At 36.9% G+C, this 17,779-nt stretch overlaps 2 protein-coding genes across 7 annotated transcripts in view; one reads left to right on the forward strand and one right to left on the reverse strand.

Annotated features, from left to right (window-relative positions):
* Abcb1 (ATP binding cassette subfamily B member 1) overlaps window positions 1-17,779 on the reverse strand; it is a 142,995-nt gene that overhangs the window by 107,149 nt on the left and 18,067 nt on the right. The window lies entirely within an intron of this gene.
* The window catches only part of Rundc3b (RUN domain containing 3B), a 155,130-nt gene that overhangs the window by 14,869 nt on the left and 122,482 nt on the right, over window positions 1-17,779 (forward strand). For all 3 annotated transcript variants that reach the window (XM_050139865.1, XM_050139866.1, XM_050139867.1), the window contains exon 2: window positions 1,961-2,076. In XM_050139865.1, the coding sequence (XP_049995822.1) occupies window positions 1,961-2,076 (116 nt within the window). The remainder of the gene's footprint in view (window positions 1-1,960; window positions 2,077-17,779) is intronic.

The following is a 17,779-nucleotide window of genomic DNA, read 5'->3' on the forward strand; positions in this document are numbered from 1 at the left end:
TTAAAAAATTGCTGTTTAACATTGTTATTTTTTGAGAGTATCATATAATTAATTTTCCCATTTCCTTTCCTCTCTCCAACACCCCCCTCCTCCATATACCATTCCTTGATATTTTTCAAAGTCATGGACCTTGTAAGTTGAAAATATTGTAAATTAAGAATTCATTTGTATTAGTTACTTTTCTGTTGTTTTGTTGAAACACCATGACTGAGGTAACTTATGAGGAAAGAATGTATTTGGGCTTATGGTTCCAGAGTGGAGGCATAGCAGCAGAGCCGGAAGCTACGGAACTTCAAGATGCAGGGAACCCAGAGTGCTTACTTGAAATGGTGTGAATCTTTAAATTCTCAAGGGCTACCTCCAGTAGCATATTTCCTCCAACAAGGCCACACTTCCTAAGCTTTTTCAAACAGCTCCACCAACTGGAGATCACATGCCTGAGACTCCAGGTTTTCTTATTCAAACTATCACATATCCCTAGAGAATAAAAACTATAGCCTGCCTGCTCTTCCAAACTGCTCAGAATATTTCTGTTCATAGTCAGGCAAAGTCATCCAACACTGTTCTTTTCTTTTCTTTTTCTTTCTTTTCTTCTTCTTTTTTAAAGACAGGGTTTCACTGTAGTTTTGGAGTCTGTCCTGGAACTAGCTCTTGTAGACCAGGATGGCCTCGAACTCACAGAGATCCGCCTGCCTCTGCCTCCCAAGTGCTGGGATTAAAGGCCTGTGCCACCACTGCCCAGCTAACACTGCTGTTTTCTAAGGAAGAGTCTTAAATACTTAGGGTCGTGAAGCAGCTTAGTGGACATAGGCACTGGCTGCCGGCTGTGATGACCTGAGTTCAGTTCATAAGACCCACATGGTTAGACAATTAAGCTGACTCGTCAAGTTGTCTCTGACCTCCACATGTATATTGTGTGAACTGTGTACACACAAGACACACAAACAGAAGTAAATAAGTAAATAAATGATTATAATAAAATTTGTTTTTTTTTTTTGTTTTGGTTTTTTGAGACAGTTTCTCTGTGTAGCCTGGAACTGCTGGCCTCGAACTCACAGAGTTCTGCCTGCCCCTGTCTCCCGAGTGCTGGGATTAAAGGTGTGCATCACCACCACCCAGCCAAGAAAAATTATTTAATGCAATTTATTGAATAATATACTGAGAATAAAAACAGAATAATTATACAGCTACACTTTAGCATTGTCATAAGGTAAAAAAAATTGTCAGATGTTTGGTTTTGTTTTTATTTTTCTCTATGTAACAGCCCTGGCTGTCCTAGAACTCACTCTGTAGACCAGGCTGGCTTCGAACTCAACAGAGATCTACCTGCCTCTGCCTCCCAAACATTGGGATTAAAGGCATATGGTACCACCTCCCGACTCAGATATTTTTATAGTATTAAGAAAGAAATTAAATTATAATTGTGTCATACATTAATTCTGGTTTCAATAGCTGTATTGTATGGACAGAAAATTATCCCAAATTCTTACTTTAAGCGAAAGATTGTGTCTTAGTCCTTTCAGCATGCTCTGACAAGCTGCCCTCAGACTGAGTAATCTCTGGAAAACAAATGTATTGTTTCCAGCTTTGGAGACACCACCGTCAAGGGGCTAAGTACTACAGGTACACCAAGGGCCCCTTCTCCTGTTGGCCTTCTATGTCATTTCACAGCAGAGGAGGCTGCCAAGCTCCCCTGAGCCTCTTCTACAAAGATGCTAATAGGAGAGCCCTTCCTTCTTGAAGACCTAGCTTTGATGTGCTGCCCAGCACGGTAGGATTTTGGAGAACTCCAGCAGTAACTGCCATATGGAAGCCTGTCTTCTGTAAAACTTTCAAGTTACAGGCACATTGGATAAACAAAGTTTCAGGATTCTTTTCCAAACACCTTCTAACTCTTTTATACTTAAGCAAATGGATTTACTCTCTCTAAAACTAATAATCATCTTTTTTTTTTTCATAGATTTTCTGTGAAGACTCTGATTGATCGGTCTTGCTTTGAAACAATTGATGATTCTTCTCCTGAATTTAATAATTTTGCAGCTGTTCTGGAACAAATTCTAAGTCACCGACTAAAAGGTAACAACATTAATATCTATTCATTCTACCTAACAAATTCCTTGCAGGGAAATAAACTTTTAGAAATCTTACAGGCTGTTGTGGTTTAGGTAGCAATCATGTGACACTTAAAAAAAAAAACAACAACAACAGTATAAATCTGACTTCTTAACATCTGATCATTAGGTCAATGTCATTTAAAAGGATCTGTTTTTAATATTTACACTCATTTCTAGAATCATTGCTAATGTTGAGTATGGATATGGTGTCCCAGGCCTTTAATCTCAGCACTTGAGAGAGAGAATGCAGATGGATTTGTGTGGGTTTGAAGTTGGCCTCCTCTGTAGAGAGAGTTCCAGGCCAAGCATGGCTGCCTTAGTGTGACCCTGTCTCAAAACAAAGCAAAGTGTGGTGATGGAGAGTTTGCTCTGCGGTTAGGAGCCTTTGTTGCTCTCACAGAGGACCTGGGTTTTATCCCAGAACTCTTATGGTGACTTAAAAACATCCATAACTCTGATTACCGGTGTTCCACCAGGCATAGGCATGGTGCAGATACATGCACGGAGGCAAAAGCATTCATATACGTAAGGTAAAACAATTAAGTCTAAAAAATTTTAAACGAATATATCCATTGCCTTACACAAGAACAAAGCCTCTTGTCAAAGTATTCACACTCAAAGCTTAAGTGCTAACACATCCTAAGCTTACTGTTTTTTTAAAAAAAATATTTATTTATTTATTATGTATACAATATTCTGTCTGTGTGTATGTCTGCAGGCCAGAGGAGGGCACCAGACCTCATTACAGATGGTTGTGAGCCACCATGTGGTTGCTGGGAATTGAACTCAGGACCTTTGGAAGAGCAGGCAATGCTCTTAACCACTGAGCCATCTCTCCAGCCCCAAGCTTACTGGTTTTAAGCATTAAATCGATATGTTTATTATCTATTCCTTAAATTAGACACAGTTGAAAACATCAGCAATAAGTATCAAAAAGTTTGATTTTGACTTTGTTTTTTTTTTAACCAGTAAGCATGTTTATATTCTAACTAGGACTCTTATAAAATCTGAAGGGCAGCAGTGTAAGTTAGTAGTAACTGCCCTTGCTTAAGTAAATAACCTGTACCCATGCGTATTCAAACAACCCTGGCCCTAGTTAAATGCCGTGGATCACACATAAAACAAAGCGAAGTAGGAAAGTGAAGAAAGGATTTGGTGGAAAAGAGATAAAAGAGAGTAAGGCGGGATGTGATCCAAATATATATGCGTGGAATTGTGAAGAATAAGTCATTTTTTAATTTAAAGGGTTTATGAGAAGCATTGTCTCAGAAGTCACATATTTTAAATTGAAAACTAATATCTAAAGCCAAGTATGGTGATGCACGCGTTTAATCCCAGTGCTCAGAAGACAAAGGCAGGTGGATCTCTGAGTTCGAAGCCAGCCTGATCTACATAGTGAATTCCAGGCCACTTGGGACAATGTAATGAGGCCCTGTCTCAAAAACAGATAGTATCTAAAGTATAATTAATGAAAACCAAGAATTATATAGTATGCCTTAATAACAAAAAAATAACAACTTTATTACATAATTCCGTTATCTAGTCTTCAAAAAACAACTTGGTTGCTAGATAGGTTTGCTTTAGTTTTCACTTTTTAAAAAGTCTTGATGATATAGTTTTGCGTTTGTAACCACAAATTGCTCTGGTAGTTTACAGAAACTTCGAATTGGAGTCTGAGGGTTAATTTTGTTTTTTGCTTTTCAATGCTGATGAGAAGTTTATGCTTAGTTTTACATCATTTGAGGAAATGAATTAACATGGAAACAAAAATTCTAATTCATTTAGAATTGTGCAGTTAAAATGGAGCCCATAAACTCATCACTGCCTTTTCTGTTAAACTTAATTGTTTCATGGGTAAAAAGTGTTATTACTTTTCATTTTTGCATTTCTGTATTTTCTCAATTTTCTGTCATGAAAATATTTTAATACAAATTATGTTTTTATGAAAGTGAAAAATATGGATGTATTTTGAGATATTGTTAGAATTTTTACTTGTGTGGTAATCATTTTTAATACTAAAATTTATGACTAAATAGCACATGAAATAAAATATATTATAATATTCACAAGTATTTTATCTTATGAAAGTCCCTCATTTGTAGTATGATTGTTTCACAAAATACATTTTAAAAAACTATCAATAGAGCTGTGTAGTAGTAGCAAATGCTGTTAATCTTAGCCCTCAGGAGGCAGAGACAGGCAGATCTTTGAGTTTGAGGCCAGCCTGGTCTACAGAGCGAGTTCCAGGACAGCTAGGACTACACAGAACACCCTGTTTTGAAAAACAACAACCAACCAACCAAACAAACAAACAAAAACTATGAGTAGAAAAATATAAGGGCATCTTGAGATTCCGTATTGAGTAATTGGGCACGCTCACTAATGTAAGTGGACTCCTTTTATATAACGAATAGATATTTTCTGAGTTGTACTGCACTAAAATATAGATGATAAATGTTCAGAACTGATACCATACAATCAAATCTGTTGCTGTTATTTCTGGAAAATGCTGTATTAAGACTAGTTAATTGACCAATATAAATTTTAGTGGTACAAATAAGGAAGGTAATATAAAGTTGCGGAAATAGCTCAGTGGTAGGGTGCTGCATGAGCAGGTCCAGGGCCCAACTTCAGTCTCCAGCTCCACAAAACTCAAAAACAAAAACCCCATGGACATAATAGAGTATTGCAGGTTTAAGTTGAATGAGATCAGTAACTTACCGCATACTTTTAAAGTGTTAATATAAATCAACTATTGTGGTTGTTAATAGATATGGCTCATGAGATGATTTTTTTTATGTTTTCTTTTTTATTTTATTCATTTATTTTATCTATGTATATCTGTACAGAGGAGAGTGCTACAGTAACATACAGTTGTAAGCTTTTTTTTTCTTATTTTATTACTCCCTTCTCCCCCCTCTTCCCTCTCCTCTCCCCCTCTCCCCAATCCTCTCCCCCTCCCTCTCCAGTCTGAAGGGCAGTCAGGGTTCTCTGCCCTGTGGAAAGTCCAAAGTCCTCCCCGCTCCATCCTGGTCTAGGAAGGTGAGCATCCAAACTGGCTAGGCTCCCACAAAGCCAGAGCATGAAGTAGGATCAAAATGATTTTTGAGAAATATTTGAAAGTCTCAAGTACCTAGAAATTTTATGTTTTCCTATATTTAATAATGTAATATAATTTATATTTTGAGAGGTTTTGTATTTAATTGTACACTGTAAATATTTGTTTAAATTTTAGTTTTATTTTAATTAAAACTCCTAATTTTTGTTTTGTTTTGGTTTTCAAGACAGGATGTCTGTGTAGGTTTGGAGCCTATCCTGGAAGTTGCTCTTTGCAGCAGGTTGGCCTTAAACTCACAGAGATCCACCTGCCTCTGCCTCCCAAGTGCTGGGATTAAAGAAGTGTGCTACCACCACTAGACATAATTTTTTATGTAAGTACAAATGAAAAGGATCTTATTTTATCAGATTATAAGATTTATTTTTTTTTTATCAAACCACTACTTGTCTTTGAAATGAAGAATATTTGGCTTATATATTAAATTTTCTCTAGAGAAAGATAAATATTTCCCTCAAACATGTATGTAGGCTTGCTGCCACAGGTAAAATGAAGAGCTGACAAAATTATCTACTTTTAATTCATTTAAAAAGTCTCATAATTGGAGAAAAGGAGGCTTTTAAAAATCTGTCTTGAGTATTATTTGCACTAATCCCTTGATAAAATGATGGTTTTGTTTTCTCTAGACTATAGTTGAGAAGGGAGAATTTATCATGGGATATTAAAAATAGTAAGAGACCTTAGTTCTGTCTCTTCCTCTCCATAGTATTTAAACTGTAGTCACTTTAAAGAAGAAGTCGAGCAGAGCAGCCCCTCTCTGTAATCCCAGCACTTTAGAAACTGAGACTGTGAGATTGAGGCCAGCCTGAGCTCTGTAGTAAGACACTTCCTCATCTGGTTTGTGTCTTTTAATAAAAACTACTGCAGAAGAGCTGCACGCCTGAGTGTTCTGCTGAAGTCAAGCTTTTCAGCCTTCTCAGCACGAAGAGCTAAGCCACTAGCTAGCCACAGAAGCCAGAGAGTGGAGGCACACACCTTTAATCCCAGCACTTAAGAGACAGAGGTAGAGGGATTAGTTCAAGGCCACCCTGGGCTACATAAAAGGTAATCTGTCTAAAAGAGAAACAGAGCTCACACAAAGGTGATTCCAGCAGTAGGGAGGTGGAGACAGGAGTGATAAGGCTGGGCAGAGAGGAATCTAAGGCAGGAGGAGACAGAACCAGTGCAGTCTGAGGTTTGGTGGAGATAGATGGAGTCTGGAGATGCAGTCTGAGGACAGGATCGCCCCTTCAATCTGAGCATTGGTAGAGGTAAAAGATCTCTACTGGCTGGTGCTTTGTTTCTCTGATCTTTAGCATTAACCCCTATATCTGAATCTGGGTTTTCATTATTAATACCAATTTGAATTCAAGATACATTTCATGGTTGAAAGTGTCATTTTATTTTATATTTATTTAATACTTATGTAAAATTCCAAGGAATTAAAACTCAGGATCATCTGAAAAGACTCATTAAAAATATTTGATGAAATTCAATGTTCACTTGCATTTTTTAAAAAGTTTCCACAGTATAGTTGTGTAAAATAAAAGACTTCTTTCAAGGCCAGCAGAAATTCACAAATGACTTAATCAGCCCTAACATACTAACCTTGTTGATAGACAATTCTTCATTATAGTTCAGAAAGCTATATAAGATAACAGTTCTTTTCCTTTTGATCTATAGATTCAATGTAATACCAGTTTGGGAAATGTGTTTGTTTTCTTGTTTTTATTTTGTAGACAAAGTGATTCTAAGGTTTATATGGCAAAGTAATTAGAATAGGTCAAGTGGTTTTACAAGGGAAAATTAAAATCAGAGATTCAGTCTATCTGATTTCAAAATTTAGTATCATGATAACAGCAATCAGTGTGCCAGTAAAATCTTGCACACATGTCAAATTAATAGAATAGAAAATTCATAAATAAACCCAATAAAAATCTTAACTTTTTTGTTTTGTTTTTGCCTGTGCAGACCATTCAATTGAGAAGTTAACAGATAATGCTAGAACAATGAATATCCATGAGAAACCTCTTAATCCCAGTATTTGGGAGACAGAGGCAGGCAGATCTCTGTGAGTTCAAGGCCAGTCTGGTCTACAGAGTGAATTCCAGACCAGCAAGGGCTATACAGAAGAACAGATGAGTTTAAATCCATAGCTAGCTGTCAATCTACTATCCATCTTCCATCCGTCCGTCCGTCCGTCCGTCCATCCATCCATCCATCCATCCATCCATCATCTATCTATCTTAAATAGTATAAAGTGAAAAAGGTTTAAAACTCAAACAAAATTAATATATGTATAATGTCAAGAACAAAATTACAAGCTGTAAACAAAAAGTGATAAAATATATTGTATTTTAAAACAATAACAACAGTCATCATAAAATCCCAAGAAAGCCCTTTTGTCTCACAAAGACAAAGTTAGTTAAGACAGCAAGGCAAGCTGGGCAGTGGTGGCACACTTTTAATCCCAACACTTGGGAAACAGATGCAGATGGATCTCTGTGAGTTCAAGGCCAGCCTGGACTACATAGAGAGAACATGTTTAGAAAACAAACAAGGAAACTTTTGTTCTGAGGTTGCCTCGGGATTCACAGGCTTTAAGCAGAAGTCTGTTTAGGAAAGCAAGTGCTACAGAGAAAACAAACGCCTATGACACAGTGATTCACTAAGAATTGTAGATTCTAATAAAAATTTCATGAATGTTATTAGAGTGGATGGCGTATACATGGGGACATGATAGGGGACATGATAGGCTGTATCTCCCTTTAGGGGAATTATTCTCTTGATCCACTAGAAAAGTATGCAGTGAGGGTGTTGAAACCACGATTTGACGCATAGCATACTGAATCTGAGGTCTTTCAAGGATGCAGACTTCTTAGAGCATGTGTGTGGGAAATGTCCTGGCACCTTAGATTTTGGTGTAGGGTGAACACCTGTTTGCAGTCCCACACATGTCTAACCCCACAGGAGCGTTCTGACTGTTAGAAGCACAGCTACCAAGATAGAGCTGTTGTTTTGTCGGTACCCATGTCCCACTCCTTTCTGAGACTGTTCAAGGCCTCAGGGCTGAGCTTACAGCTATCTCTTGCTCAAGATATTTTGTGATGTGGAAAAGTGAAGCTTGACAGTGAAGACCGGGTCAGAGTACCGATAAACCCACAGGGCTCCACAAATGGAACAGAACTGAAGCAGCTAGGATTCCCTCCCAGCTTTGGATTCTCTACCTTCCATTTGGCAAAGCGCAGCACACCTCCTCTGTGCACTTTGCAAACTGCTAGATGCATGGGGAGGAGCTAGAGCTGATATACATTGCTGACAGCAGAAAATGCTTCTTTATGGGCACTTGTGAATCTTTTATAAAGATAATAGAATTTTATTTCCCAGAAATCCTGGGCCTTTACTCAAGAGACATGAAAACCTATGTTCATGCAAAATCTATTTAGAGCAGCTTTATTTATACTTGTCAGAAACCAGAAGCAACTCAGATATCTTCAATGTGATAAATGGCTAGCTATCATGTTCAATGAAAAAACTCAGTAATAGAAAACATATATCTACTTACAACATGTATTAATATCAAATGAATTATGGTAAATATGTGAAGCAAAGTTATGACAATTTGGATAGTGTATGATCCATTTATATGACATTTTGGAAAAGGCTAGACTGTACTGTCTAAAATGTGATTGATAACAGGTTAGCACATTGATGCTGAAGGGTTTTCGGGTGATGGAGATGGTGTCTTTTGTTTATAGTGTGTGTCTCCTGTGTTTCCCAAATTTGATACAAATGTATAGGAATAATGAATTTATTCTAAAGAGCTATAAAATAGTGCTGGTATACCATATATTAAAGAAAAAAATCAAGATGTCATGTCATTTCTTCTGAATTAATCTGCTCATTGTTCTTACCAACATTGGACCTAAGGACTCACATCCAGTTGAGAATTTTGCATTGAATATTTTCTCAGTTTCTCTGTGTACAGTTAATCTTTTCTTCATCCGGAAGTTACCACACTGTCCTTAGCCTTTCTACCTTTCTGGCTGTACCAGGTACATTCCACCAGACAGTCATTGCCTGGCTTCTAGGGGCCCTCTTCTTCTATGTGAATGCTCGACTCCACAATTTACCTAAAAACTCCCCAGTGAAGTCTACTCCATTCACAATACTTAAAAGTATGAACCATCTTTCCATCTCTTACCATCAACCCACACTCCTGACATCTTTTTTTCTCTGCATTATTTTCAAGTCTATTAACATATTGCACAATTTACTCATTCTTATTTGTTCTCCTCTTCCAGGTCTAAAACTTTGTCTCACTGTTATCCCAAACATCTGTTACATTGATGGGTATTCAGTGAAAATTTGTAAATTGAACAGTTAATGCAGATATAATAATCCCACCCCTTCCCACAATACCATTTGAATTCAGACATTTAGAAAGAGCTAAAACGCCTGTGATTTCTGTAATCCAACTAACTGAACTGTTCTGATACCTAAGCTTTGGCTTCAACCTCAAAGCGCTTCCTGTCTTAGCTGGTAAATAGTCACCTCCCTATGAGGCCATCTTTTGAAGTGAGTATAAACACTCTTAGAAACAATAGGTAAAGATAAACCTGTCCATTTGGCTTTTGAGTTTTCTTTGTTCATTTCTGACGGCTTTCCAACTTTTGACTCCTGGTTTGCACACAAAATGAGACTTGAATTGTTTCTGTAGTGATATGAACACGTCATCCAGTAAGAGCCCTTAGACTCAGGCAAAAACAAGATACCAGAGATAAGAAACTGCCCCGATTGCCAGGATTTAGTGTTTAGACAATGGACAAGGTCATTCTGAGAAATGCCCTTTTAAGTTAAGCACTTGGAAATTTAAGAAAGTCTTAGCAGATTTTTAAGTTAAAAAAATCATATTTAAATAATTTCTGAGGATAGGGTTCTATGTTCTGTGGAAAATTTGATTTACTGTCTTATACCTTACAAAAATCTTACAAAAATAACTATTAATGTGTCTTAGTAAATGTAAGGTTTAGTTGTTTAACTGTAGATTCTGAAAGTAGAAACTTGTAGATTCTATGCCCACTATAGAGAAAAAGGTCAGTCACTGGAAAAGGTGTCACTAAGTTTCCGTGCTTTTCACATACTCTTTTGAGTATCCGTTATATTCCTGTGCTTCCTTTATTCGGTGTGTAGCCCTCAGCATTCCTTGTTCTTCTGATGCCTGTTGGGCTGACTCTTGACAGTGAAATGTCACTCTGTTACCATCGTATGGGCTGAAAGTAGAAGGAAAAGTACGCGGGGAAACGGACAGAAGATCATGGGTCTTAGCCTTTTTCTGTGTGTCCCTTGGCGGTGCCAGTTTCTCCTTTGCCTTTTTTTACCCCCTACCATTCATAAACGAGGTGCATCATTCAAATATAAAACTGTAATAATATGAAAATGTTAAGACTTACCAAATATAACTGCAAATTACAGTGTTGTGTATTTATCACCATAATTCACGACATAAATACACGGTTTTAATGAAAGTATACTTGTCGTTAGACTTTGACATCTTTGCAGTTGTGTAGGTGTCGCTGATGCCACCTCCAGAACACTTTTATCAGCCCTAGAAACGGCTCCTATCCACTAATTACGTTTTTACCTTTATCCGCCTTCATCCATTAAACTACCGTCTGTGCCAGTGTATTTATTTATTTATTCTGGACATTTCATAAAGTATGTGTCCTTTTGTACTTGGTTTTGTGTGTACTTTCTTTGACAGCATAGCATTTTCATACCATGTTATTGTATATCAGGCTTACATTATTTTTGTGATGAGATGATGGTCTATTATATCTATATATTCCCTTTATATCCATATAATATATTATGTGGATTTTTATATATCCATTCATTAGTTAATGGACATCTGCATTGTTTATGTATTTTCGTTATTGTAAATTATGCTGTTAGATGTATCCACGTACAAGTTCTTGGTTCTGCAGGTTTTAAATTCTTGTGAATATTATTGCCATTTTATTTTATTTTTGACAAGTATATAATATTTACTGTGAATTATCAGCAGTTGATTTCTTCTGAGAATTTCCTTTCCGAGCATACTATGTGTCAGTGAAATCTATTTTTGCATAGTGCTTTAATTTCTTCAATGTTATTTCCTAATGACAGTCACTAATGAATTGTTGGAATTGTAGTTATTGAAAACAAGGTGTTTATAAAATTTTAATTTTATATCTTGTCAAATTACCTACCAAAAAGCCATTTTACCAACAGTAATGTGTGTGATTGCTGTTTTCTGGTATCTCATTTCATTGTTTTTGTTAATGTTTAACATTTTATTTCATGGAGAATAAATATTTATATAGCATTGACAGTCTAAAATTCTAAAATAGAACCCCTGTGTATTAAGGGGCTTGCTTTTGCTTGGATCCTGTGACTGTTGTAGTACTAATAGCACTGTATTTGGGGCCTCAAGGAGTTGAAAAGCAAAATCTTTCTCTCAAATGTTTGTATTTGAGATAGAATTAAATGGCCTTCATATTTAACAACTAGGTCACTGAGCCATTTTAATCTGTGGATTTGAAATTTACTTATTTGAAGAGAAATTTTCAGGAATATTTGTTTTATATTTATATTTTCCAGTAATATCACTTTTAAAACCGCAAGAAATCATAGGATTCAAAGAAGAGATGTATTCTACCACATATGGGGGTACTTATCATTAATTGATGGTCTCTAATAGTACTTTGTGTTTATTTTTATTTACTTGTAGCCTTTTGAGTTTTCACCAAAGGAATTGAACATTTGAAGTTACTTGCATAAAGTGTTTTGCAGTTTTATAAGTCAGCAAAGAATTCACATTTTATTTCCTTGTAAATTTTATTATATAAATTTAGTAACAGTTTTGGTTACTTTATTGCTCTGATAGTTCCTCTTATAATAAACATATCTTATTTTGTAAAACAGAGAGAAGATTATATAATGTAGGAGACTGTTCAGAGGGTGTCCTAATCTGAATTCTATAGTTTTCTTGCTTTCTAATCTGAGTGAGGTATTTGTCTTAAATTATTGGTAAATTTGTGGTATTGTTACCTATTTCTCTTAAAAATAGAAACCAACCACAAGGTCCTCTACCAGAGGACTGGTGCTAAGTTCCTGTTGTAATCTATAACTCGATTCTTTTGACACTGCGGTGGGGTAGTTAGCGTTTGAAATGTCTGCTGTGCTTGCATATATACTATACTTTAAATTGTTGAATTGCTTTTACAGCTTTCTTGATACTTTACATAAAACTGAAATGAATGTGTATTCAGTTATATTGGATATAATTTAGAATTGTTTTGATCATACTCTTATTCATAAATTCAAATACTTTAGCTTCATGGGAAGTATTAATTTCTGTTAACAGTTGAGTCTAATATATTTATTTATCCAATTGTCATTGTTTATGTAGTTTAATCTATATTGAAATTATATACTTATTTGTTCTAAGAAAATTTTTATTTAAAACTTAAGAATATTTGCATGATTTAATATTCACAATTTTTAAATTGTTGGGTCCACAAACACTTGTCTTCACAGCAATATACCAATACATAGCATTATATATATATATACATATATGTGTATGTGAATATATATAATTTTATTTTGCTTGATCTTTTGAACACAGTGACTTAGCTTTGTGTTCCTGGCTAGCTTGACACTAAGTATGTAAGCCAGGCTGACCTCAGACTCACAGAGGCCTTGCCTCTGCCTAGAGAGGGTAGGATTAAAGACATGCTCCTCTGTGCCCAACTTGCTTTTTCTATGACAGGCTCCTTCTCCATCACTCATGCTGGCCTTGAACTTGCTAAATAGCCTAGGCTTTCCTAAAACTCATAGTCTCTCTGCTTCAGCCCCTTGTATACTAAATCTAGATATGAGCCATCACATTCAACCTATAAATAGCATTTTAAAGCAACCTTTTAACAGTTGAAGAAAAGTTGTGTATATACATTTTAAGATCACAACCTATGAAATGATGAAAATGGCAACATAGATGAGCATTGCTTTATTGTTGGCTAAATGGCAGTGTGAGTTCTCACCCTATCTCTCACCCCTGGGTACTCTGCCCCTTTGTGTACGGCCAGGTTCTTCTGTCCTTCTGCAACCCCACTCAGCGCTTCCTTCCTGCCCATTTCCATTCCTTAGGCACACTTGATGACCCTCAGAAATACTTTCTACCAAAGATACCCAGGAGCTGTACTAGGCTGAGACTGAGTTAGGTGACTTTCACTATCTTTCCTGTCCTTACTTTAGTCTCTCCTGACTTGTTCATTGTCCTGCTGTAGCCTGCCAGGAAAAGCCTGTCTTCACAGCCTATCTTTATCCCCTAAGAACTCAACATCTTTATATGGACTCAGGGAGCTCCTATTCTTTCCCGCCACTCTTTTCAGCCTTTCTCTCTAGCACATCTCTATTTTTTTGTGACTGGCCAACCTCTAGAAACACTCTTTACCAAGGACCCCATAGACAATGGCAGACAGCAAAACAGAACACCAATAAAGATGAGACCAGATATCTACCAAGAACACGTCAAACATCATAACTCCAGATGCCTAGGTTCTAGCACAAAAACACAGACATGAACATCCAAGATAAGATGCCTTCTCTAGAAGACAACCACCCTATTGCAGTAGACCCTTACAGAGCGATTTAGTTGAAGCACAAGACAAGAATCTCAAAACTGTAATTATGAATGTGGTCAAGGACCTTAAAGAGGACATGAATCCGGGAGAACACAAAGAGTTCCATGGAATAACGAAAACACTTCAAGACATTAAAGTAAAATTTAACAAAGAAACAAAAACACTCGCCAGGCATTGGTGGCACATGCTTGTAATTCCAGCACACGGGAGTCAGAAACAGTGGATCTCAGTGAGTTTGGTCTACAAAGCAAGTTCCAGGACAGCTAGGAATGTTACACGGAAGACCCTGTCTTGAAAAACCCAAAAAACTGGGGATCCTGGGGATAGAGAGGACAGACCTCAACATAATAAAGGCAGTTTAGAGCAAACCTACAACCAGCATAAACGTGTATAGAGAAAAACTCAAAAGATTTCCACTGAAATTAGGATGTGTACTCTATCCATACCTAATAATTATAGTACTGTAATCCTTAGCTACAGCAGCTGAAAGAAATCAATGGGATGCAAATTGGAAATGAAGTCCAAGTATCTTTATTTGCAGTTGATAAGATCTTTCATACGTGAAAGATCTTAAAAACATCACCAGGAAACTTCTAAAGGTTGATACTTTTAACAAAGTAATAAGATAGAAAGATAACATGCAAAAATAAGTAGCCTTCATATACACATACATGTATATGTATATGACAAGCATACTGAGAACGAAGTCAGGAATATTACCTTTCTCCATTTCAACGACGACAACAAAATCTTGGAATAACTCTAACTGAGTAAGTGAAAGACTTGCATGGTAGAAACTTTAAAACACTGAAGAAAGAAATTGAAGAAAGCACCATAAAATGGAACAATCTCTCTGACTTCAAGTGGAAATATAGGGCTATGGTAATTAAAAAAAAAACGGCATAGTACTGGCATACAGACAGACATGTTGACCAGTGGAATTGAATTGAAGATCCAGATGTAAGAGAACCTGAGGAATAAGCCTGAACTCATTGAAAGTACTTTCTGAACAGGACACTGATAGCATAAGCTCTAAGACCAACATCAATAAATGGGACTTCATGATGCTGAGAAACTCTTATGTCAAAGGACACCATCACGAGAGCAAAGTAACAGCCTACAGAGTATAAAAAGACCATTACCAATTATATATCTGGTATGCAGTTAGTATCTAACATATATAAAGAACTAAAATCCCTGAACATAAGAAAACAGACTAACCAATTTAAAAGTGGGTTACAGAACAAAGCAGAGTTCCCAAAAGATGAAACACAAATAGCTGAGAAACTTTTAAATGGTCAGCATCCTTAGTCATCAGGGAAGTGTAAATTAAAACTACTTTGAGATTTCATCTTACATCAATCAGAATTTCCAAGACCAATAAAACAAATGACAGCAAACGCTGGAGAAGATGTGGGTAATGGGAAACAATTAGTCATTCCTGGTGGGAATGCAAACTTGTACAGCCACTGTGGAAATCAGTGTGGTGACACCTCAGGAAACTGGGGATCTTCCTCAAGATAGCTGATACTGCTACTCCTTGGCATACATCCAAAGGATTCGATCCCTTTTACAGAGATAATTTATTAATCCATGTTCATTTCTACACCATTTAAATAGCCAAAAATTGAAAACAGCTTAAATGCCCATCAATTGATGAATAGATAATGAAAATGGGGTTTGTTTATACAGTGGGGTATTATTGAACTGTTGAGAAAAATTAAATTATGATATTCTCATGTAAAATGATGGATCTAGAAAAAATCATCCTGATTGAGCTAAGCCATACTTAAAGACAAATATTGTATGTTTCCTCTTGCATGTGGATGTTAGTTTTTTAAGCTTTCCATATGTCTGCTAGAATCTGAATAACCACAAAGTTGAGGTACCTCGTAAGGGACCTGGGGAATGAGAGAATCTCCAATGGAAGGGAAAATAGGTTTTGGGGATTAGATAAAGGGAACTAGAATCCGAGAGTTAAGTAGGGAGGGACATGGGAGAACAGGATAAAGGAGGGGATACAGGGAGAGACAACTAACACTAAAGTTATTTGAAAAACCCACTGGAGAAGCTTCTGAAATACATACACATAGGAAGGACATCTGAATGAAGTCAGCATATAATGGAAACAATGTCCCCAACTAGACATCTTAGGCCACCAAAGAAAATCTCTCAGTGTCAGGAATTGATTAAATTCTACCGAGTTTTTGGTTTACGGGGTCCTATGGAATCCCCCAAACTTCATTCACAGAGTATTACTAAGGCTACTGGTTGCCCTTCACAACCTGATGTTAAACCCCTACTGCTGAAGACAACACTTATTTATGTAGTCAAACACAGAAGTCTAGCTGGTGCCTAGCTAGATGCTTCTCCCCTGCTGACGAATGCTCATAGTCTGGAAGATACTCTGTATACTGTGAGAGGAGTAAAGGAATCATCAGTATCACCCAAATATAATCCATATGACCTTCAACAGCGAACTGCTCCCAAAATATACTGGTGCAATAGTGGCACAGATATTATGAAAGTAACCAACCTCTTTTTTGAATGGATTTAAGGCTTACTCCGGGAGATGCACTCCATTCCTGACATTGCTAAAATGGTCAAGAACCTGAAACTAGATAGGTTATGACCCTAGGAGAAGCCTACTACTGTTCGTCTGCCAAAGGGACATATTAATATGATGACTCCTAATGACATACTGCTATACCTATAGATCCTTCCTCAACCCTCATTGGAGAAGCTTCTTTTATTCAAGAGATGGGACCACAGAGACCCACAACTGGACAAAATGCAGAGAGTGAGAGACTGAGTGGAACTCTCAGTCCTAAATGAGATGTCTTCATTGAACCCTTCTCTCTAGTTCCAGGGATCTGTGCAGAAGAGCCGACAGTGATAGGAAGAGTCGAAGGTGATGGATGGATGGCTCAGTGGAACAGCTTTTTTCGGATACAATAGGACCGATCCACATATGAACTCACAGACATTGTGGCAACTTTTTTTTTTATTATTTACAGGAGAACAGATATACTAAGTACTTAAATGTTATGTGAGGAAGTTCCCCCTCTTCTTTCTGTGAGAATTCAAAACCAACAGGAAAACCAATGAACTGGTTCTCCTCCATCTGTCACACCTATGATGCCAGAAGATGCTGGTTGTGTGTGAGCCTCTCTTTTTCTGTTCATCAAATGAAAACACTGGAGACTTGTCTACAGATAGCATGGGATCTAGTGGATTCTTGTTTGGCCTGTATGCTTCTGTTTGCTTTTGTTCTGTCTAGAATAAGATTGTTAATTATGATTAAGACATTTGGGGCTGGAGAGATGGCTCAGTGGTTAAGATCACTGGCTGCTCTTCCAGAGGACCTGTGTTCAATTCCCGGTACTCACATGGCAGTACACAACTGTTTGTAACGTCAGGATCTAACACCCTCACATATAGGCATAACACCAATAAAATAAAAATAATTTTTTTCAAAAAGTTCAGGTAGTGGTAGTCTTTAATCCCAGCACTAGGGAGGCAGAGGCAAGTAGATCTCTGTAAGTTTGAGGCCAGCCTAATCTACAGAACAGATTTTGGGACAGCCAAGGCTACACAAGAAAAACCCTGTTTGAAAAAATCAAAATGAAACAATAACAGCAACAACAACAAAAAATCCCAAAACACCCCCAAAAAACAAATCCAACAAGGAAGTATACATTTTAAATCAAATATTTCCCCATAACCTCTTCTAGTTAAGGGAATAGTAAGAGTAAGAGACTAATAACAGTGTACTAATCATGTCATAAACCACAGTAAGAGACCAATAACAGTGTACTAGCCATGTTGTAAACCACAGTAAGAGACTAATAACAGTGTACTAACCATGTCGTAAACCTCAG

This window comes from Alexandromys fortis, unplaced genomic scaffold (assembly GCF_014885135.2).
Source record: "Alexandromys fortis isolate MF-2015 unplaced genomic scaffold, M_Fortis_MF-2015_v1.1 scaffold_38, whole genome shotgun sequence".
NCBI lineage: Eukaryota > Metazoa > Chordata > Mammalia > Rodentia > Cricetidae > Alexandromys > Alexandromys fortis.